At 38.0% G+C, this 25,022-nt stretch overlaps 1 protein-coding gene across 3 annotated transcripts in view; it reads right to left on the reverse strand.

Moving 5' to 3' along the window:
* kdm2bb (lysine (K)-specific demethylase 2Bb) overlaps nt 1–25,022 on the reverse strand; it is a 39,982-nt gene that overhangs the window by 7,408 nt on the left and 7,552 nt on the right. Inside the window, exons 1-11 of one of the 3 annotated variants that reach the window (XM_067433241.1) lie at nt 24,066–24,202; nt 20,572–20,665; nt 17,575–17,728; nt 15,199–15,314; nt 8,450–8,567; nt 7,488–7,843; nt 6,264–6,350; nt 950–1,201; nt 719–862; nt 476–563; nt 47–345 (exon numbers count right to left, since the gene is read on the reverse strand). In XM_067433241.1, coding sequence (XP_067289342.1) covers nt 47–345; nt 476–563; nt 719–862; nt 950–1,201; nt 6,264–6,350; nt 7,488–7,843; nt 8,450–8,567; nt 15,199–15,314; nt 17,575–17,728; nt 20,572–20,655 — 1,698 coding nt within the window. In that variant the 5' untranslated portion in view covers nt 20,656–20,665; nt 24,066–24,202. Of the gene's footprint in view, nt 1–46; nt 346–475; nt 564–718; nt 863–949; nt 1,202–6,263; nt 6,351–7,487; nt 7,844–8,449; nt 8,568–15,198; nt 15,315–17,574; nt 17,729–20,571; nt 20,666–24,065; nt 24,203–25,022 lie in introns of those variants that run through there. The other 2 variants (XM_067433240.1, XM_067433239.1) reach the window with 2 other exon arrangements.

Raw genomic sequence — 25,022 nt, forward strand, 5'->3', positions numbered from 1 at the left:
AAATATTATTTCATGTCTTATTTGCTTTTATTCATTTTCTTGCTACCTTTTTCCTGATATTGGAATCAGAGTCCGAGTCCTTTTCAAAGAGTTTTCTCTTTTTGCGGAGTGGGTTGTCCTCCATTTTGGGGGAACGTTTCTTAAATGTGTCTTCTGACTTGCAGGTAGGATTGTCCTCTCGTTCCATCTTCTTCTTCATGACAGGTGAAACATTTGAGGTGTAGGACTCTGTAGACATATTCGAGTCCGGCTCTTCCTTTATGTCCCGGATTCGCTGCTCTTTAAGCAGAGAGCCAGGGAGATTTGAGGCGTACTTAAACCCTGGGCCTCTTTTTTGCTTTGTGGCCAAATGGTGGGAAAGAAGACAAGATGAATTTATATCAAATACGTTTGATCAGAAACTCAGTAGTTAACATTACCATCATCATTTACATTATATAAAATTATATGTTGTTGGGTAGGACAGTGATGCTTACTTTCCCTGTCTTTCCAGCATGATTACATTTAGGACACTCCCAGCAATTTGGCAACTCATCATTCACAACGCCGCCACCATCCTTCTCCTGAACAACAGAACAGAATAAGTTTCTACTCAACAGACCATGTAACAGACCACAGTAAGTCTAAAGTGATAAAACAAAATGTGAAAGATTGTTCATGCCGTTATGGCTCAACTATCACAGTTTTCATATTTTGGTGGCCTGATTAGGAAGACAACCTTCAAACATGCTGGATGAAGGATCTCATTGCAGATAGAGCACTCCATGAGCATGAAGTTGAACTTCTCCTCCTCGTTCTCCACAGTGTCTTCTTTCCCAGCTTCTCCGCACACCAGACACACAGCAGTGTGAGGTAGAACAGGCTGTAAAACACGCAAAAAGCAGCAATTAGCTCTACTAGACATTCAGCAAATCAAGTGTCAAATCTGATGTTGAATACCCAGACTGACCGCTATGCACTGTCTCATGATGCAAGACTGCTTCATGCGGCCTGGTCCACCAAACTTCTTCATGTCCTTGCAGAAGTGGCACTCCCCACACTCTTTGCGAGTACATGCCTCACACTTCCTGCAGCGAGTTCGCCTTCGCCGGGCACTAGATGAACCACGACTTGATGAGAGCTTCACTCCACCTGCTGTCGAGCATGGAGCAGCAGATGGAGACGAACCCATCTTAGGTTTAGGCCGATTAAGCGACCGTGGCTGAAACATATAGAACACCAAAATTATTTATACAAGAAACATGATCAAACTATATTGAGGCCTCAAAATGATCAGACAAAAATGATTACTAAAGTGTCATAATGCATGACACCCTTTTCACATGAAGTTAACTGAACATAAATCAGGCCATGGTCGACACGTCATATGTTTATGATCTGCTTGCTGACCTTAGCAGTATGGCGGCGTAATGCCACACAGTCAAGGGAACACAAACATAATGAATGCTTCACAAACCTATCCACTTTTAGACACTAAAGGTGGGTTTGTATGGTTCAGTTTTAGTTGTATGTGCAGTTATGCAAATTGTTTATATATCCTCGAGGCATTCTAAAGAAAAAAAAGGAGAACAGCAGCACTGAACATGAGAAAATATTTGTATTACTCTGTAAATACTGATAAAATCTGCCTACAGTGTCAGTCAAGTAACAGGGTATATGCAGGAATTCTGAAGTTAACTGCAATACCTTTTTAAGATCTTCTCAAAATATATTACCTCATCGCACTTCAAGTTCTAATCAGCAACAAACCTTTAACTTAATAAACAGTTTTAGTAGAATGTAGAATTAAAATCTCTATCGTTGGCCAATTTTGTAGCGTTTATATTGCATCTGTTTCGCGACATATGGAGGCCGACATATCGCCTAACCGCGCATTTCGCAAAATACGTGACGTCCCCCGTAGATGGCACGCACCCCGAGCCGATCTCAGACTGAGAACCCCGTTGTTTTTAATACTTATGGGGATGAAAATAAATATTCAAACTCTTTCAACAAAGCTTGAACAAAAAATAAAATGGTGATTAAGACTTTTTAATCCTTTTAAGGGGTCTTGATTTTTCCAAAATGGATTTATCAACTTTTAATACTTTTTAAGACCCTGCGGACACCCTGAGTAAAGTTGGAGAACATTCCTGGCTCTTAGTCGGATACAGCTGCAGGAACATGCTTTTACCAGTCAATTAATATTATTCCTAACAACATCTCTGATAAACGTGAACAGCATTACTACTAGAAACACCAACATTCGAACTCTAATGAATATAAGCGTGTGTATTTGCCATTAGATCTCCTTGATGTGAAGCACTTTCCATTATTGATTCCATGCACACATACTCCCACACAAGACAAAGGGAATTATTCCTTAAACAGCAATATTCCACATCCCCTGGGTTGCCATGTCCCCATTATATCAAGTCATGCCTGACCCAGCACCCAGACTTTCCTACAGCACCATGTGACCTGTGGTGATTAATGGGAATAGATCTAGCCTCCACCCTTCTTATGAACCTTTAGTAATGGAGAGGAAAACACAAACAATCGCATTAGCCAGAGGGGGAAAGTGCAACCCGACCTCTTCAATAGGTACTTCACTTATAAACAGCCTAAGTGGATTTCTCGGCCTCTGAGAGCTGAGATTAGCTCTTCAGACGGAGTCAAAAGTCCTGTTTGCACAGAGCTTTGGATTTGATGCTTGTAGTAGAATTGATTTTTGCCTTGCATGAGTCTTTCCTACATGAAATGCTGTTTAGTGGAGCGAGAGAAAAAAAAACATACTGTTGAGTTCTTGCAGAAAGCAGAAACTGCTGTTTCACAACATCTCAGTTGTGATGTGTTATGAAACTATGTTTGGAGGAAAACAGAAGCATGAATTCAAGCATGTGGTCAGCAGAGCAGGGGGAGAGGGAGATGGTTATGTAGCTGCCAGTGGGAAAAACATTCCAGGCCAAATCTAATATCGCTTGTTAATGTGATGGATGTCGTGATTTTGCGATTGTAAGAGCTGCTTTCACGCAGATTAAAGACAAGAGTTTGAAATTTCAGTGAAGGTCCTTCAGTACCACCACTCAGAATCCAAGGAACTTGAAATAGAGGTCAACCAACTTATCGGTTTTGCCAATAACATCAAGTTCTTCTGGAACTATTGGATGTTGGCAAAAATGTATGCTGAATTTTTCCCCCCTTTTTTTGCAATGGCGACACGAGTATGACAGCAAACATAAATCACAAGCTCCTTGTGGGATTAGCGGTCTCTTAATCTCTCATCACTATATCCATATTTTTATCTCCACTTCGATGCACATTTTGATATCTGAACAAAATGCTCAGAATAAAATTCTAATATTTCAAGGCTTATCAGTGACATGACTGATTTCACTGCTGAAAAGTAAACTTATAAAAGTAAGTAAATGTTTCACTTCTCAGTTGTGAAACCACTAAAATACAAACCATCACAGCTGAGTGTGTGTGTATGACATGATAAATTAATACCTTAAACAGATTTGCTTGCCGTCATTAGAGCAGCTTGCAGACAAGGTCAAAAATGAAAGGCTGCATCCATCATGTTATAAAAACTGCTGCAGACTCAGAGATGAAAGACCTCTAAGACAGGATTACTATAGATATTAAGGGCAGTTATGGATTGTGTGTGCTGTCTGGTATAGATGTTTGTGTGAAATGAATACATATCCATAGTAAACACGCACAAACAAACGAGCACTTTGTGTGTGATAATGTCATTAAACCAGATGATCTTTATATAATTGTCAAACTTAGTATTCAAGTTAATATTAATTAAAATGATTCTGCAAAAACAACAGAAGAAATAAAAATCACACCCAGTTGTAGGGACAATGACTTTAATTGGTAGGGTGTGAAGTTACACTTGATATTTAACACTAAGCTCACAAAACTGGATGAGACCGATATCAGCTAATAAAGCCTTTTCACTGCAGCAAAAATATCACAATACCCAAAGGTCGCAGGGCTGGTTCTAAAAAGAGGTGATCAAAAAAAACTGACAAACTAGTTTGATCACTACTGCACACCTTACTAAGTTAATAAGGAAGCGTATTGAAGGTATAGCATATGACAACATTCTCTCAATATTCAGTAATATTAAACGCATATAAATCTTAACGAAGATGCCGTGTAGCGGTCAAGCCTCAAGTAGTGTCCAAGACCAGATGTGTTGCTTCCCAAAAGTAACATCTGACCCGGAATGCACCTACAATTTCATAACTACAGGTCCAGGACTAAATATGTTCTCAACAGGAACATGTCTGAACTGTTTTTACTCATGTTGCTTCTTTGTCTTGCCCCTCCCCCATGCGCTCATCTCGTAGGACCGGCTCAAAGAGGCCCTTGTTGGGCTGTGGCCAAAACTGTTAAAAATATCCTTGAAATTGAGGAAGTTGAATAACACAATGATCTATACAAATATGTGGAATGCGCGGTGAGAGTAAAGTGTACTCAACTGGGCAAACATACTTGTGTATCTTTTTACAAGCAGAAAGAGATGCATTTCATCCAAATGATGGATGATTAAATGATAAAGATCAAGCAGCTGCATCCTTTTTTTCAGTGCTGTCAGCATTTGTACATTTCACTAGAAGAGCAATACAAAAGGATTCACTGGAAGAGAATCAAAGATTTGCCCAACCCCATGGATAAAACAACGCTGGCAGAGTCTCACGTGGGCAGTCGCGCAAACAGACATATGCAAAGTATTCAAAGAACACGCCTTCGGAACAGTGTGCAGTGTGCATTAAAACATCAACTGTATCTGATACACATACTGAAAGTATGTGTAGCTGCTGGCATAGCAAGTAATATCAAAACTTCCACAAATAAATGTAATCGATTTCACTTTCATCTGCAACTTCTGAAAGTACCTAAACACCTTACTGCATCATGTAATGCTACTTTAAGTTCAGGTTTCAACAGCCTGCTGTAATAGTAATTTAAACAAAATGGCAAAAAGGTGACCTTTCTATTGGAAATAAACATCAAACAATGTCAGACTGGATCAAAATGAGCACCAGGCTGAGTAGAGTCAAAACTGAATTCTCATGCTAGTCATATGTAGTCATCAGTGGCCACCATAAACATTTCTGACAGCTCCCTTATCACGTGCACTTCAGTTACACATGCAAATACACACAAATACAATATTAAATCTGCCAATTGCATCTCCTGTCTTCAAGTCTAAGGAGGACCCGTGGGTCCAGCTTAACACTGCTACCTGCTCAGCATCCGAGTTCTCATAATCCTCCTCGTCAGCTATCAGCGACATGGCCATGGCTCTTAGAGTCCTCTCAGCGCTTTGCTAACTGACATGGCTGTAGCTCCGGCTTGCTACTGGCTGTTGGGCGGCACAGCCCTCCCTTCTGTTCCTTAAACATCAGAGCGCACAGGCTAGAGCAAGACATGCTCATGAATATGCAACAGGGGGGAGTTCCAAGAAGTGGGAAGGAAGGAGAGCAGTAGAGCCAATAGGTGTTCGGTATGCAAAATAGGCTCTTTAATATGTGCCAACACAGCTTGGACACAACCAATAGGAAGAGGGCAGGCAGAAAAGAAGTGTTACATGTTCAAACAGGGTCATGAGGTAAAGAAGAGAGGCCAGTTGGGGCAGTATAAGGACAGATGGTATTTAATCACAAAAGACAGACACAATGGAGGAGAAAATTCAGCAGCTGGGCTTTTAGTACACAAGACAGTTTTAGTGTTGTGAAGCGGGGGGGTGTACAAAAGCCAACACCCAATCGTGTGTGTAACAGTCAATAGGGAAATCAACTAAAACAAGTCTATAAACACAGATTTGCGTGTTATGGGTCAGGTCTAATTTTGGGGGACTGGCAGCACTTCCCTTGTGTCTGAAACCGAGTCATCATTCCAGTGAAATACTGATGCAAATGATCGCTTCACCTTTATAAACACAAATACAGACATTGCTTCGTATTTCCACAGAATCTAACTCACAACAACTATGCTGGTGGTATAACAAAATAAATATTGAGTGACATCAAATCCCACTTTAATTTGAACATTTACTGTAAATCACAGCTCAAGATTTAAACAAAAATGAGGAAGATATGGAGACAGCAAAACTTTCATACCACATTAAGCTTCATATCTGTTTTGTTGTTAAGAATATTTAACCAATGACATATGCAAATCTTATTAATTACCTAAAACTAGGTTAAAGAATGTGGCTTGGCCACATATTTATGTTTATAATTGCTCTGCATAAACATTCATACCTTGCCTGTCTTCTTTGGCCAGCATACAATAGGAGAACCAGTGATGGCCAACTTTGGATTGTCATCTGCATGTTCCTTCAAGACAACCTGTTCAAAAAGCAGAACGGACAGAATGAAAAATAACAAAATATCGAAGAAAAAAAGATTTAAAAAATAATTATCTTTTATTTTTTATATGATATGAAGGAATTCAAAGAGAAGGGTTGCTTTGTTTTAAAACCTTTTGCATGTTATTCATGCTAAAGATTTGGATTTGTGTCTGAGCAAAGTCTGTCGTCAAAGTGGTTCGGTATAATAACAGGCATCCGCCTCAGAAATCAAGATAACACGACTGTGGTTATTGCATTTCTTCCACAAGCTCTGAGGTGCAAGTAATTTATTACATAGGGAAATCATTATATATACAGTGGCTTCTCCTACTGCAGCAGCTTCTGTTTTTCTTAGTGGTATCTAGTGCCAGTTTATCAGGAAGTGATGATTTTTGTTCTCTTTGGCTCACTGGATGGAAACGCTGCTTTATTTCCAAATGTTTAATATGATATTCCAATTTAGTGCACAAGTTAAACTTTGGATGGAAACCATAAGATAATGTCACCATAAGTTATAGAGAACACCTTATTCTTCAAGCCTACCTGGAGCAAACTGGTGTTAAGTGTCTTCACAAGTGACAGAAAATTGTGACAGATCATGCATTGTTTCTAGCACTGCATCTAGCACTGCATACAATATTGCGTACTGTCTGAGCAGGTACTACATTTGAATTTGAATTTACTTTGCAACCATTAAAAAACGGTATGCTCTAGTCTATACATTATAAATATGGGTAGTATGAATGAAATGTGGACGCACTACTTGTACGCCATGTTATGATAACGTGACCTACCGGCGTCAGTTGTGTTACATCACTTTCAATCATAAACCCCCTCCCCCGGCCTCACGATATAGTAAAATGTCCCTCGAATGTGCACTTCAGAATCTCTGCAGATATGGTAGGTCTTCCAGGGACTTTTCGCTGTTTTTCAAAAACTATGTATTCAGACATACTACTTTTTTGGCATAATATACTATATATACTATCCAGATCTACAACTATATGTTTACTTCTATTTATTATCCCTAATAAAAGGAAAAACTGCAGTCTGTGGCAGTCAGGAGGCAGCAATAGTGATGTCAATTCAAGGCATTATGTGAGAGATAAAAGGCAAACAGAAAAAGTGTAAAGACCTTCATGTCATCTAGCAGTGCTTGTGGATCCTCGATGCCCTCTGGAACACATTTCTTCGTCTCCGGAAGGGACTCCAGTTTCTCCACCAGGGCCTTGAGTCCACTCAACTCGAATTCTGTCAAGTGGGTCCATTTGCCCGAGTGCTCTGTTCCAGGTGAGCCAGACGGAGTCTTGGGACACTCTGGAGGGAGGGACTTGGAGCTGTCATCAGAATCATTGACTGGAGGTTTGAAGGTCTGATAGGGAGGGACAGCTGAGGAGGGCTCCGTCCTCTCTAATTGTGTCTCGCACGAGTTCTCCTCCATGTCCAGTCGGGGAGCAGCGACGAGGCACTCGGTTACAAGCTTGGGTTCAGCTAATTAGGGTCAGAAGAGAACACATGCTACTTGGAAGATTCCCGAAAACACCAAAACGTACACAAAAACCAGAAGACATCACGAGGAGGTCAAGGAATCATCTAGATAAATGTTGGTATGGGTGAAATACTTGCAAGTGCTCTCTGAGATTGAAAATGTAAAGAAGAGTTAATTTAAAAGATTGGCTCTTATTACTCATGGAGTTCAGTAAGACTGATACAAATTGATACTTATAAATCCTCTCCAATAAAGAGTCCACACTCAAAGTTAAAACACGAGAATTATGTCCTGCTCCCACAAAAATAAGCCTGACTGGTCATGCCTGGTTAGGATAAAAACTGATCAACTAGACTATAATTAAGAGGCATTCACACTGACAGTGATTAGCTTGCAGAATGGCACCCAGTCGCTGTTCTTTTGGTTGCTGGCAGACATTCTGTATCAGGCGGGGGATTGCGCGAGCTTCCCATTAGTAGTTGCCACATCATATTATTGTGCATTTGCATAAACTTGAACTTTGTCACATTGCCAGTGTGCTGCGTCAATCGAAAATGACTTCTGGCTATGTTTGACACCTCAAACTTCTGTCAGTTTAGACAACTCACCAGCGTGAACACGGAACTCCAGGCTGAGGTGTGAACGTCTCGTCAAGCAGTTCACGTACCTCTCCAGCACATACCAGCACATCTCATAGAAGAAAGGGTGGCGGAATTTGGAGTGCACCTGAAACCGATATTACATCACCATCATAAATCCTGAAATACTTTAAAAAAAAATGCTGTTCATTGTTAGTTCAAGATACCTAATGCATTAACCCTTAACGACCTAGAACATTTTCGGGGGACCTGACTTGCCTCTACTTTTCTTTGTTGTTCTCACCCATTTTAGCAGTTTAGCATCAAGTGCCATATACCATTTTAAACAGGAGAACCTGATGTTTCCATCTAGCTCATTTAATGTCCCAATTTTACATGTATTTAGTCTGAGAATGGATTAAATCAATATAATTTAAAGAAAAACGGCAGCAAAAATGTGTTGCTTTTACTGTGAACTCAATAAGAACTTCATGAAGTTTGGATTTTTTTCCTTTTAGAAAGTTACACTTGGTTGTTTTAGACTCCAGATGAAATTTTGTTTACATGTAACAATCACTTAGCAAGTTAGAGCTATTATAATATTTACACGTTATAGCTATTATAATAGCATTATAATATTATTCTAGGAGTTTTTGAGTGAAAACAGGTGCATTTTATTTACTGACAATGTAGATGTGTCCAAAAAAGTTCAGGGAGTTAAGCAAATAGAAAGATTGTTATATAATAACAGAACACTTAAGCAAATATTTTTCTTCAGAGAAATATATTATCATTTGAACATGAACAACAAATGCGAACAATGTAAAAAGTTGTGACAACAAACAGTGCAATAAAAATATACTAAGTATATGAACTGAAGTGTAAATGAACAAACGGTGCAGATAATCTTCTCAAATACAAATTGAGGAAAATATACCAAGTAAAAATTGTAAAAAAAAAACTACATCCAAATAGAGAAATATACTGACACGTTTGTGTCCTGTGCTATGTGAGAGAGCGCTCTGAATGCGTTTGTTTCAGTTTATTTTCATACACACAAATACACAGCCACTTTCACGTTGTTGTTGTTTTTTTCACATGTGATTGAGAAACGTGATTCAAATGACCAAACACTTCTGTTTATTGGTTGAGTTGATAACAGTTTCAACGAATCTATATGGGCGCGGGGGGGACTAATGATCAACAATCGTTTCTGTTTGGCTCAATGCAGGGGCACAACCCACATGTGTTTCGTGGACGAATCAATGCTGCAGATTTTTATGACGCATCCACGCTCACCAGGGAGCCTCTGAATAATCAATCACGAGAAATGCGATACTTCTGAAAAGATGAGATTCTCATATTTTTTGGATTAGTGGTTTAAAAGTGTTTAAACATTTTAGAACGATAGTTATTTGTTAATAATTTTTCTGTATCTGTCTTTAAGGGTTAAAGGGGTAGTTAATCCAAAAATGTGTACGTGATGCTGACGCAGGAGCTGACCAATATAAACTGCGTAGAAGGCTGACACAGATGAGAAGAAATTGTTTAATAAACTTATTTTTGTTTGTTTCTTGCGCACAAAACGTATTCAGCACTTAATAACATTAAGGTTGAACCACTGAAGTCGCATGGACTATTTTAACGATGTCTTCACTACCTTTCTGGACCTCCAAAGTGTTAATTAAATTGCTGTCTATGTAGGGTCAGAGAGCTATCGGATTTCATTAAAAAATATCTTCATTTGTGTCCTGAAGATGAACGAAGGTCTTACGCGTTGGGAACAACATGAGGGTGAGTAATTAATGACATAAATGAATTTTAAATTTTGGGTGAACTAACCCTTTAACTATTGTTAACACTACATCTATGTTTATATATATATATATATATATATATATATATATATATATGGAACTGGCTTCACAATACATGGTTCTCTCAGTATGAGAAAAACTACAACATGACTAAGATGCTTCTCATGCACATATCTTTCCATTCCAGCTCCTCTCCAGGGAGGAAACTCACATTCTCAGAGTTATGGAGGGCTTGTGCTCTCATTCCCTCATACCTCCTTCAGCCAGCGCTAAATTTAGAGCACTGCAATAACGCAGCCCCTGGAACAACAGAGCCAGTGCCACTATCTGTCTTCTTCTCTGCCTGCTCTGTCTAGCAAATATAAAAATAGCCCGGCACCATCGGCTCTAAGCCCTGCAGAGCACATCAAAGTGTCCAGGAGGATCTGCTGGCAGAAAGTGAGAGACCACAACTGGTTTGTCGCTTTGAAATGTCACAACACACCAAAGGTGTCCAGTGCTGTCTCTAAAACTGCCTTTTCACTGTCAGCAACTGAGCCGCTTAGAAGCCAGAGGACTGAGATTCTGTTTTCGGTCTCAGTCCTCTCTCTAACTGATGCGGTTTGGGATCATACTCTAAATAATGCTAAAATAGCACATGACCAACAGCAAGATTATTTACTATTATAGTGTTTAACTCTTTCCCCACCATTGATGAAAATGTTCGTAATTTGTGCGAAAACGTTTCCCCGATATTAACGTAATTTTCCAGCTGTTATACTGTAGGGGGCGCTATTATGCATCTTCTGAATGAGTACTGAATTTCCTGATCAAAGCACATGAAAAGAAACTGCAGAAACAAACAATATCATATGTAATCATATTTATATGTGAAATAATGCAATCACCAATATTAAACAGTATATAAATCAAAACTGCCTAATGTTACGAAATGAAATGTCGAACCAGGACTAGGTTTAGGACTGTGAAAAGCATTAGGGGTGTTGATGGACTTGATCTACTCCATCTATGTTTTGATCATCGTACTGAATCTGATCCAGACGTAGTCATTGAATTTCTTTTTTATTTTCTCAGCTTTTAGCTCAAATGTTGCTTTTTTTATTAAACTTACCCACATTCAATAAAAGAATGATAACAAAAAAAGAATGCATGAAGCTAGAATAAAAATTAAATAAAAAATATTTTTCAGATATTTATACAACAAAATATTCTGAGGGCCACGAAATTGTGGGAAAAAAAAAATTTAAACACTGGCATGGCTGGCAACTTCTTTTTTTTTAAACGCTGGCGGCGATAGCGTTAATAATATTTTGAATTAGCAGTTAATTTTATATTTTCAGTTTTCATTTAAATTTTAGTTTAAGAAATTTTGTTGGGCTTTTGTCATTTGTATTAGCCTATTTGTTTTAGTTTTAGTAATTTTAGCACTTCAAGTAAAACTTATTTTAGTTAGTTTCCAAGACTACAAATCTCGTTTTTGTTTGTTTCATTTTTAAGATTGTCGTCTAATATTTTATATTTCAGCTTTATTTCAATTACAAAGATTTTTAAGAGTTCAAAGGTCATATAACAGATCAGGAAGGATAGACTACAAACTGGGACCTAAATGCAATGTACAGGGTTTGTCCTTTTGTTTCTGCTTTTTCTTTTTTCCTTTTTCTTTTTTTTACTTTTGGTAAGTTAGCCATTTTGAGACTTTGCCACTCCCCCCCAGCTCAGGCCTTGACTCTCTCTGTGTGAGTGGACTTTCTGGGAAATCTGCTGTCAAGTCAACTGACATGTATAATTATGCCTTTTCCTTCTACATAATGTGTAAGTGCTGGCTGTATCTGTTCTTTTGTTTAAATTTTGTTGTTGTTGTTCTTGTTTTTTTGTGTGCCTTAATTGTCTGAATCACTGCCTTTTTAGTTTGTACTATGTGCACTTGTGTATATAAAAATCTGCTTAAATAAAATTTACAAAAAAATTGAGTTCAAAGGGATAGTTTGGAAAATTCTGTCATTAATTAACCTCATGTCATTTCAGACCCGTATGACCTTTATTCATCTTCGAAATAAAAAATGTCGATATTTTTGATGAAATCCGAGAGGTTTCTGAACCACCCATAGGCAGCGATGTCATTGGCCGAGCACCATGACACATGCGTGTGATGCTGACACAGGAGCTGGCCAATAATGAGCCGGCGTTCTGACACAGAACCTGGAAACATTGCACTGTGTTTACTACGTGAATAGGAGAATGACGAGGAAGAGAAGAGATTGTTGAACAAAGTTGTTATTTTGGGGGGTTGTGCGCACAAAAAGTATTCTTGTCACTTTAAAACATTAAAGGGTAAGTTCACCCCAAAATGAAATTTATGTCATTAATGACTCACCTGTTCCGCGTTGGTTTTCAATCCTCAAATAAAGATTCAAACGGTCATGAATCAGTGTATTGATTCATGATTCGGATCGCGTGTCAGACTGCTGAAATCACGTGACATTGGTGATCCGAATCATGAATCAATACGTGTATTCATGACCGTTTGAATCTTTATTTGTTAACAAACTCGGAAGAGAAGACAATGCTGAATAAAGTCGTAGTTTTTGTGATTTTTGGACCAAATGTATTTTCGATGCTTCAAGAGATTCTAACTACCGTATTTTCCGGACTATATGAGTCGCTCCGGAGTATAAGTCGCATCAGTCAAAAAATGCGTCATGACGAGGAAAAAAACATATATAAGTCACACTGGACTATAAGTCGCATCAGGGCAGAGCGGGAGCCGCGCACGCATGCCAGCACCCGCTCGCGTGCACTCGCTCGTGCCCGCTTCACTGCATAACCCGAGCAGAAGAAAGAAAGTTTGAAGTGAGTGAGAAACTTGTAAGGGACTGGTGAAAAGCAGAGGTTACTTTAACTGTGATGAAGAAGAAAAAGAAAGCTACTTGCGGACTGTAAGCAAGATGGCCAGAGCTGAAGGAACGAGTCCACAGATGGGAGAGGCTCAGCCGCGCGAGACGAACGCCGTGTGAATCGTTCTCTGCTGCATATTATACTACATGCTGTTTGTATTGTGCAGAATAAGATTTTCTTTATGGGGGCATTTTGTTTGTGTTCAGTCTTTCTAAGTTGTTGTCTTTAAGTAAATATTAGGCTACAGGAGCAGCATAGAGCGCATTCTCGCGGCTATATGTTTATTCTTGTCAGTCAGTATGAATTAAATTTAATATATAAGTCGCACCTGACTATAAGTCGCAGGACCAGCCAAACTATGAAAAAAAGTGCGACTTATAGTCCGGAAAATACGGTACCTAACTGATGTCGCATATGCACTACTTTGATGAGGTTTTTATTCCCTTTCTGGACATTGACAGTATAGTGTGCATACACTTAGATACGCTGTCGGACTAAATATAAAATATCTTAAACTGTGTTCTGAAGAATAAATGGAGGTCTTACGGGTGTGGAACGACATTAGGGTGAGTCATTAATGACATCAATTTCATTTTTAGGTGAACTAACCCTTTAAGGTTGAACCACTGGAGTCACATGGTAAATTAAAAGAAATGTTTTACTACCTTTCTGGGCTTTGAAAATTGCAACGATGCTGCTGCCTTTGGATGGTTCAGAATCCTCTCGGATTTCATCAAAAATATCTTATTTTGTGTTTCGAAGATGAACGAAAGTTGGGGGTTTGGACGACATGAGGGTGTATAATTAATGATAGAATTTTCATTTTTGTGTGAACTAACCCTTTAAGGGTAGCCTAGAAATCTAAATCGGCCGAGTTGCGCTTGCGTGCTTCTAGTAAACACAGAAGCTGGCGAACAGCGGTCTTTCGAATCAGCTTTGACCGCGACTCTGGAAGACTTGGAGTTAAGCTTTTCTCTGAGAAAAGAACAAAGAACGGCACTGAAGTCATTCTTAAGGGAAGGGAAGATGTGTTCTGAGTTTTGCCGACCAGATATGGCACAAGTTTAATCTGTCAACTAGCTCGGCTTCACCTTCGTTGCTCTGGTTGGTTGTAGCGCTATCCTATCACGTGCAGAGGGAGTTTGAAAGACAACCGTTTATCCCGCCCCTCGGAGTCCTGAGTCCTGTCAATGGTGAGTTTCCAGACCAAACATCTTGATGTGGGTCTGGTTTGTCAGGCTACTTTAAGGGTGCTTTCACACTTCGATTGCCTGGACTGAACCGATTGTTCCCCTCCCCCCGCCCCCACTGGACTGTATTCATATTATATTATTTGCGTCTGAACCAAGTCATCAAAGCAGCAGATGTTTACCTGGTTGCTTAGCAACGTCAGCGAGCGTGAAGGCGGCAAAATGCATAGCGTTGGTCCCGTCACTTTTATATTTTTGTTTTTGAACCATTGGTTTTGTTACAAAAGCTTCAGTAGCCTCTATCTGCCGCAAATGTACTGCAAAGCTCTAAAGAATGCTGAAGACGAGCAGAAATGAGATCTACAGCTCTCTGCTTGCAGTATGTCAGTGACGCTCGTCAGGTAAATGAGTGAAACACACACAAAACACACATTTTTATCAAATCATAAGTCATTAATAGCGGTTCAGTCCGCGATTTAGTACGATTGCATTCACATCAGCAGCTAACCGTCCCAGAGTTCACATGAACCGAACCCCAGACCATCTCTTTAAGCGGAGTCGGGTGCGAACCGAACTCTGACGTCAATTGAACCCGGGTGCGCACCAAAAGTGCTAGGGTGAAAGCACCCTAAGTTTTAGTTAACAAAAACAGCACTGGTTATAGAGAGGTTCTGGTGGTATCACAGGGAAAAAATGTCCTTCATGCCTCAACCTCTTAGAATGTGCCTTAAAACAATATAGATTGCATTTGCAACATACTCAGAATTAAAATTAAAAATAACTTCAAAAAGATCTTTCCTTCCACATGCAAATTAGAATGACAAATCCTTCAACGCTTACTGATGAATCATATATACATTTTAAATAAATGATTTACCTTTGTTCTGTTCTCAATTTCATAGACAGTGAGCTGCATGGGAATGTTAAAACTGTGTAGAATATTCCCGCCAAACACCAGGGTGTCCTCTGGCGTGTAGACGGCATGGATCCAACCTACACACACACAATAGCACGATCAAAAATGTGAATGCTCAATTTCAGCAAAGAAAATGTTGTAAAAAGGATTCAAAATCTTCTGCTCTCAAATGTCATTCTCCATCTCATGTGCATCACTAATGTCAAACTTGGCACTATTTTTGAATTCAAAAGCAAACACGAAATGACATTTCAGAGCTTCAGTGGGAAAATGGCATAATGCAGCATTCAATTAGACTTTTCTAACTTCACACTTCTGAAGTGCTTTGTTGTCAGAAAGAACAGAGATCATGGAGGTTTATGCTTGCATATGGGAAAATCTTATTAAAGCATTAATGATATTTAGCGTCTCATTCATTGACATCCATATAAACATTCACTGCGCTATCTAGATAGTCATTTTGGTCAAATACAGGCCATTTTCACTGTGTGCAAATTCAAAACATATAATTGCCCAGGGTTTTCAAACCTGTCCTGGAGGACTCCCAGCCTTGCACAGTTTGTATGACGCCCATATTTGACACACCAACTTCAGGTCTTGCAGTCTCTAATGACGAGCTCATGAATGGAATCAGGTGTGTTAAATGAGGGAGACATACAAAATGTATATTCCAATGATCTTAAGCCCAGAGAGATGAGAGATTTATGTATTTTATTTCTGGAAAAAATCCTCAGATGACTCAAATATTGTCATTTTGCATGACAATATTTTGCAATATTTTGACAACATTATGCCTCAGCTCTCGTGATGAGTGTAATCTGACTCCTGCTGCGTTTGTGCCGTGACACTCGCTCAGCTCACTCACATTATATTGAAAAGACAGTGTCTGTTCTCAAACTGAACTGATTTTATGAAAATTAATGCGGTGGGAATGTGATCCAGTGATCCAGTAGCGGTGGCTTTGGGAGTGGCCTCGAAGCAAGTGCATTCTAGGAATTGTTGTCTTTCATCCCCTTCAGACAAAAATACATTTTCTGTCTTTTCTCAGTCTAGAAGGCACCAAATTCAAAAATAATTTCACATTTATATACAAAGCTTAATGTCAAATCGCTGAAGTAATCCTTTAACGACAAGATATGGCGATGTAGCCGTTGTAGGAAAACTAATAAAGAATAGGACTACCAAGTCAGAGCAGCAATTGTTCTCTCCTCCACCATATTTTAAGTTTATGGCCTGTCCAACTCAGGAACTTATGTATCTCCGAGCTTCCAATATTACAATATTTTTCTTGGAAAATTCAGATAACATGTGAAGGCCGCATACATTTCTGTCTGTTTCTTCACACAAAGCTATTGTATAACTTTAGAAGAGCACCAGATTTACTATCAGCTTGCATCATCGCAAACCCCCTTTTGCCGTTAAAAAAACTACAGTCAGTATTTACTGAAGACATGCAGTGATAAATTAGGTGTGGACCACTGATCTTTATAAATGACTGGCTTGCTTATTGCGTTTTAAACTACCATCAGGCGTTGAAGCCACCTGAAGTGTTCAGGCGGCCATCTTAGTATTCCTTACCGACAGAGGGCATCATTTACTTACAGCCAGAACACGGACATAAAATCATACGATTTGCAGCAAATCAGTCTCATGGGATTAGTTTTACGATATATGTAGTTACTTCAGATGTTATCTGTAATGTTTATGGTCTTTTTGGAGAGGATAAGTTATATATTGAAATTGTTGGTGTGGGTAATGTTTCCGTCACAGGTACCTGACCCAACACAAAAATATACATTTCTTTATGTATATAATAATGGAGGAAGTATTAAACATTAACATATATCTGTTTAGGCACAGAAATTGAAACAAATTGCCTAATAAATATTATTACAAGCCTCTGTTACTATTTTGCACTATATTGTATTAAAATTCAAAGTTTACCATCCATCATCTCAGAAATAGAGCAGTCAGCGTTATCTGTCTGAATAAGTTATGATGCATGTTTTTTATTTCCTGATTGAGCTAAATCTTTTTCAGACTCTTAAATATGATGCAAATTTATGGCATTACGGTTTCCGTGTTTAGTAAATCTGGCCCATTGAGTATAGGATTTCTCCTCTTGTGTTCCACAGAAAAACAAAACCAGCATACAGGTTTGGAAACGAGAGTAAGCAACAACAGAATTTACATCTATGCATTTGGCAGACATTTTTATCCGAAGCGACTTACAATCCATTAATTTCATGCATTCCCTAGGATTCGAACGTATGACCTTGGTGTTGGAGCTACAGGAGCGTTTGCCTTTAATAGATGTACGCAAGCTCAGCGTGTCACCTGAAGGGATGAAGAACGTGTAGCCCTGTTTCAGCTCTACTCGCTGACAGCCGTCTGCTCGGTCACCCAGGAAGACGTCGCTCTGTTTGCCTGACAGCACCCAGTCCTCATACAGAGACAGATTGTGAGAGTTTGGAGGAATCAGCCAGAAGATCTGAGGAACGTGAGACACGGAGAAAAGCAGGTCTGATTCTAAACTGGGATATGATCTTTCTTTTGTGAAATTAAACATTTACAACCTCTTGTCAGAATTAATCTTTTATGTTCAAGTTATTTATCCCGTGCACAGACACACAGTGTGGTGCAAAAGTAAAAAAAAAAAAAAATAATAATAATAATAATAATTGGATTGCTGAAGTGAAAAAAATGTGTTACATTTATTGTTATGAATAATGCACAAAAATATCGTTTTAGATTTTTATATGAAATATGTTTTCCAAAACACATTTTACTCTACAACTGTGAAAAAATCAAAGTCATACATTTAAACAAGCAGTGTTCCAATTTTTTGTTTGATATCTCAAAAAAAATTATTTCAGTAATATTTTGTTTGTGCGCAGTACCAAACGTTTCCACTGGAAGAAATTTGTCTCCCATTTTTTTTTCAAATCAAACAATACAAGAGTGACAATTTTCTTTTCAGGGACATTTAACCTTTTAGAATCATGTCCATAATTTATTTTATGTTCACACAGCAAGTGCCAAAAAAATTGTTTTGTACCAAAAAAAACGTTCTAACTTGAAAAATGTCAAGTTTCGTACCATTCCGATGAAGTAAAAATAAATAAATAATAATAATAATAATATTAATTTGGTCAAAAATGACCAAACGGCACCGGAGAGTTAAACTTAGAAAGTTTCTAAATTAAAAATAAAATAAAAAATTAACAAAACTGTTATGACAAATGAAGATGCTGTGTTATTTCTAGCTCTCAAATCAAATTTATATGCACATTTTTAACATTCACCATGTAGTTTGCTTTTAGAAATTCTGCAATTCATATTAGGTTTTGTTACTAATGATAATTGCTAATAATATTTGTAATATAGAATTGTAATCTTTAATAATATTAAATAATAAAAATCATAAGTAACATCTTAAAGGTCTCGGGTGTTTGGACTCCTGTATGTCTACATTTCCTTGACCAATGGTTCAATTCTCTGATGAAAGCAGGGGGATTACATAAGAGGGATAAACTCCTACAACTATTCCTAGAAGTTCCTTTAGTCATAAATGTGTCACTCTCGTCTTTCTTGCACACGCCAACACTCCTTTGACCTTTCAGAGCGGATATTATTTGATACCCTCCAGCAAACACACGAAAGCACAAGCAAGATTTCTGCTGACACGGCAGCCCCAGCTGCGATGCAACAATGCGAACAGGGAAGAGATTAATTTACAAAGCCTCTAGATACCTGATCTTTACACACCACAGGCAGAGACAACCCTGCAGCCCTAAAAACCATAGTTTATATGCATGAAAAATAACTGAAGAAAAGCTTAGTTTTCCTGTGCACAAGGATGTTATTAGGTCATTGCTATTTGGTTGCTAGGTTATTCTACATGGTTGCTAGGGTGTTCAATCCACATTCTAGACTCCGTAGATATACACCAATCAGGCATAGCATTATGACCACTGACAGGTCAGGTGGATAACACTGATTATCTCTTCATCACAGTACCTGTTAGTGGGTGGGGTATATTAGGTAGCAAGTAAACATTTTGTCCTCAAAGTTGGTGTTTTAGAAGCAGGAAAAAAGGCCAAGCGTAAGGATTTGAGCGAGTTTGACCAGGGTCAAATTGTGATGACTGCAGCTCTTGTGGGGTGTTCCCGGTTTGCAGTGGTCAGTCTCTATCAAAAGTGGTCCAAGGAAGGAACAGTGGTGAACCAGCATGTGCGTCGCTTACCTGGGGAACACATGGAACCAGGATGCAGTATGGGGAAAAAGGCAAGTCGGCAGAGGCAATGTGATGCTTTGGCCAATGTTCTGCTGGGAAACCTTGGATCCTGCCATCCATGTGGATGTTACTTTGACACATACCACCTACCTAAGCATTGTTGCAGACCATGTACACCCTTTCCTGGAAACGGTATTCCCTGGTGGCTGTGGCCTCTTTCAGCAGGATAATGCGCCCTGCCACAGAGTACAAATGGTTCAGGAATGGTTTGAGGAGCACAACAATGAGTTTGAGGTGTTGACTTGGCCTCCAAATTCCCCAGATCTCAATCCAATCGAGCATCTGTGGGATGTGCTGAACAAACAAGTCCAATCCATGGAGGCCCCACCTCACAACTTACAGGACTTAAATGATCTGCTGCTAGCATCTGGTGCCAGATACCACACCACACCCTCAGGGGTCAAGGGGAGTCCATGCCTCGACGGGTCAGGGCTGTATTGGCAGCAAAAGGGGGACCAGTACAATATTAGAAAAGTCATAATGTTATGCCTGATCAGTGTGTATACATAGATGCCTCATTAGCGGCTGCTTGTATGGGCCATCCATAAGTCATCCACCATATTGTAACAGTGAAATCCGGTCTCTGAACATTCGAGAGCAAGATGATTGTGCAGCCGTATTTAGATGCATGTATGAATATCTTTACTTCAGCAGATGATTTTATGAAACTAACACAATAAAAGAAAATGGCATCAGCTAACACGACATTAAAAAGTTACCATAGTAAAAGTATTTTTCATTGATTCTTACAGTGAGTTACCACACACTGACTGTCCCAAGATGGCGGGCTCACCGACATGTCTGGATCTCTCGAATGTGGCATATCTTTGCTAGTCTCTACTTGGTTGCTAGGTTATTCAAGATGGTTGCTAGGGTGTTCACTCCACATTCTAGTCGCTATTCAATGCAAGTCGTCCGTTCTATCATTCGCCACATGAAAATCATAATCGCTCTGAAAGTAATAAACAATCGCCTATCCGGGCCCCAAGCATGGGCAATAATAATAATAAAAGCACCACAAACTACCAAACACTTACCTTTCTTCCTTTGAAGACATGGTACCATACCGATGTGCCGCCAAAGTCAATGTGGAAGTCAGTGAAACAGCCTTTTACACTCATCAGACAATATCTACAGACAGACAGAGAGAGAGAGAGAGAGAGAGAGAGAGCGAGAGAGAGAGAGAGAGAGAGAGAGAGAGAGAGAGAGAGAGAGAGAGAGAGAGAGAGAGAGAGAGAGAGAGAGAGAGAGAGAGAGAGAGGAGAGAGAGAGAGAGGAAGGGAAAGTACAAGGGTGATTTGCAACATCTGCATAAATAGAGAAGAGTGATAAATCCCTAATGTGGTTTATAAGTCCTGACAAAAAAGACTGTATTTGCTAACTGGGAGTAACCACACCATGGGAATGCTCAAACTCCCACTCAAAATGAATATTTCCTTCAAAACCTTGTACAGTGGAATTTCCCCTTCTCAATCAACAGCGTTATCAAAGAACAGCAAAATATTATGACTTCAAAAAACTGTTTCGGTATTATGTTCAGCAATTAATCAAGGCTAATTTCTCTTCTGTGGACAGAACATTCAGAACGATAGTCATGGACGTGGGTTTGTTCAGATAAAGCCTTCTCAGGACCGGACAGGGGTGGAAGCTATTTGCGGCTTATGCATTTGTCATCCGCAGCGTTTAGCAAGGAGCGAAATTAATCAAACCCCAAACAGCCACGGTGTCTGGTTCAAATCTGTCCCACTGAGCCGGGAGAAGAAGAAAGCGAAGAAATCAGTTAGCTCTAATGAGCAAAAGGCATCGCTCACTGCAGGGCATCTTGAACTAAAAAAACGATAAGGCATCAATCTGGGCGCAGAGCCAGATGGTTGAGGGCTTGAGAAACGAGACTTCTAAATTTAGGGTCACACAGAGTATGGATTTCACCACGGTTAGACATGCGACTGACAGTTGAATTATTACCCAGGCACGTTTGCATGTGGTATCTCTGCACATCAGATCCGGCAGCATAAATGTCAGATGATGTCACTGGAGATGACATCATACCTTACAGCATCAACAAACAAGAACACCGAGCACTTTGGTTACAGATGTTTTCCAAAATACAAATAAAGCAAAGACAAACAGCTTAGACTCATTGACTGCAGACTGCAGAAGGTAACACTGGGGTAATACCTTGCAACCTGAACCCTCAGAGTCACATCCTATAACTGGAGCTCTTAGATGAAAGGTTATGAATAAATAATCAATGACTAAATAGTCCCCTCACAGAGGGACTAATATTGCAGTCTGACCATTTTTATAGATTAAAAACGTTTTATTTTTTACAGAGATCATGATTATATAAATATAATTTTAATATTAATCCATTTAAATAAAAAACAAGAAATAAATATTAAATACAAAAATTTAAATATATTACGTAATAAATGTTTACTATTTGTATTTTAAAAATGTTGAAACATTAGTAGATTTTTTTTATAGAATTAGAATTTATGGAATAATATTTTTTATATTTATAACATTTTATAAACACATAACATATGATATACAGTACAGGACAAAAGTTTAGACACCTTTCTATTTGTAATGTTTTTGAAAGAAGTTTCTTCTGCTCTGCATTTATTTGACAAAAAATACAGAAAATATTTTTTATATTGTGATATATTATTACAATTTAAAAATATTTGGTTTTCAATTTATTATACTTTAAATGATCATTTATTTCTGTGATCAAAGCTGAATTTTCAGGATGGTTCCTCCAGTCTTCAGAGTCACATGATCCTTCAGAAATCATTCTAATATTCTGATTTATTATGAGTGTTGGAAACAGTTCTGCTGCCTAATATATTTGATGAATAAATGGTTCAAAAGAACTGCATTTATTCAAAATAAAAACATATTTTCAAATAATATAAATCTCCTTTAATATCATTTTTTTTAATCAATTTAACACATCCTTTTTTTCCTTCATCAAAGTATCACAGGTTATGAAAAAAAATTAAGCAGCAGAACTGTTTCCAACTTTTAAAATTAATCATCATATTAGAATGATTTCTGAAGGATCCTGATCACTGAAGGTTGGCGAAATGATCAGCTTTGAAAATTCAGCTTTGATCACAGAAATAAATGATCATTTAAAGTATAATAAATTGAAAACCAACTTTTTTTAACTTGCAATAATATATAACAATATTTTAAAAAATTCTGTATTTTTGATCAAATAAATGCAGGCTTGAGGAGCAGAAGAAACTTCTTTCAAAAACATTACAAATAGTAATGTGTCCAAACTTTTGGGTGTACTGTATTTTGACATTTTAAAAATATGAATATAAAAATAATGTAATACTAATATAATTTAATGTTAATCAGAAGTATTCTTAAATATTAAATGCCTTTAATTAAAAAAACAAAATATTAAATATAAATATTTTAAATATTAATGCATGTAACAAATACAAATTTAACCTTATGAAATGCTTTAAAAATAAAATAAAAATAAAACAAAGTATATTAATACTATAATTCAATATTAAAAATACTATTAATTTTACATATTTAAACATTAATATATTAAATAATAAATATTAAATTAAAATGTTAAACATTAGTAGAATCAATAGAATATTATTTATTATAAACAATATTTATAAAAAAAGATTTAATATTAAACATGAAAATATATTTTTAATTTTAAAGAAAATTGGATAACATTATGTGAAACATTAAAGCATGCATATATATATATATATATATATATATATATAATATATATATATATATATATATATATATATATATAATATATATATATATATATATATATATATATATATATACACACACACACACACACAGTTCACAGTGTACAGTTGTTTACACACAACTAATTGTGCATTTAATTCATGCATTCATATTATCAACATTTTAATATTAATATGAATTTTATATTAACTTCCATATTGATATATAGTATGTTTTAACATTAAAACCATTTATTTTGTTTAAAAACAAACTTAATATTAATATAAAATATTTCAATATATTTATTTTAAATGTGCCATGTGAAACAGTAAGCAGAATTGCATTTTCAGGCTACTTGAGCTGCATTTCACATTCTATAACTGTATACGTGCACACTGACACCTAGCCAGAAAAGAAGGCAATCAATCTTTCTGTTATATGAACACCGATATCTCAGACCATGACCGCTGCAGCCTGTGTCATTCATCCCACAGAGGAGTCAGCGAGGGGGATGACACACCAAAGCAGCCAAAACAAAAATATAACCTTGATGTGCACAAACATGCTTAGTGAGCCTTTCAAATTTCAGACCACACATGCAACCGTCACAAACATTTATTTCACCAGACCCCATAAGCGGAAAGACCACAAATGAATGGTCACACTTTCATAATACAAGCAAAGAAAGTTTGCCAAACTGTACTATAACTATGAATCCTAGTGGAACTACTAAAGAATTATTTGCATGATCATGCCTTAGTTTTCAGTTAAATAAAAGACATACCCAATAGATTTTCATCCCCATTTGAGACACTTCACTGTTCTGACATCTGCCCATGTAACCCAAAAGAAGACAACTGGACTGACTTTCAGCGATGAATTCTTCCTTTATAAAGAGCTCCATGAACACAGAGAGTCTGGAGGAGGGAGTTAAAGGGAAAGAGAGAGAAAGAAAGAGAGAAAGAGAGTGGGCTTTCCTGTGCAGGAAATACTCTGATGCCATATTCTGATTGGCTGAGGAGGATTCATTGGGATACTGCAGCAGCCCGTGAAGATCCGCCTCTTCTCTGCATTAGAAGTGTGCTGCCTAGCAACCTGACGGATTCACGGCAAGCTGCAGGCGAAAGAAATGCGCAGCATGCGCCGAGGAGCAAAGCAAGGGACTGTGGGAAATGAGCAGACCTCATCATGGACTAATGCATGATGTCAGGAGAACAGTTTTCTAACTGACTAAACAAGCTTTGACTGTCCACATTAAGCTGTGTTAAAAAGCCAAAATACTTCCTGAAGTCTAAGGTGAAAAACCTGGTCAAATTACAAACATGTAACTCAAAGTGGACACTGAAACAGGGCAATCAAAATGGCTGAAAAACTTGACAATTCACATTTTATACTGACCTTATAACTAATTGTAAGCTTTTGGCTTGTCTCCAGAGGCTACAAAAGGACGTAATGAGCAAAATATTCAAAGCAATCAAATAACGATGACTTTCTGCACAAAGTGGATGGTGTTTAAAGGGATAGTTCACCCAAAAATGAAAATTAGCCCATGATTTACTCACCCTCACATCATCCTAGGTATATAACACATTCTTCTTTCAGACCAATACATTCTGAGCTATATTTAAAAAATGTCAGACTGGCTCTTCCCAGCTTTTATAATGGCAGTGAAGTCCATAAAAGCGCGTCCACCCATCATAAAAGTGCTCCACACGGTGCCGGGGGTTTATACGGGCCTTCT

Source organism: Pseudorasbora parva, chromosome 23 (genome assembly GCF_024679245.1).
Source record: "Pseudorasbora parva isolate DD20220531a chromosome 23, ASM2467924v1, whole genome shotgun sequence".
NCBI lineage: Eukaryota > Metazoa > Chordata > Actinopteri > Cypriniformes > Gobionidae > Pseudorasbora > Pseudorasbora parva.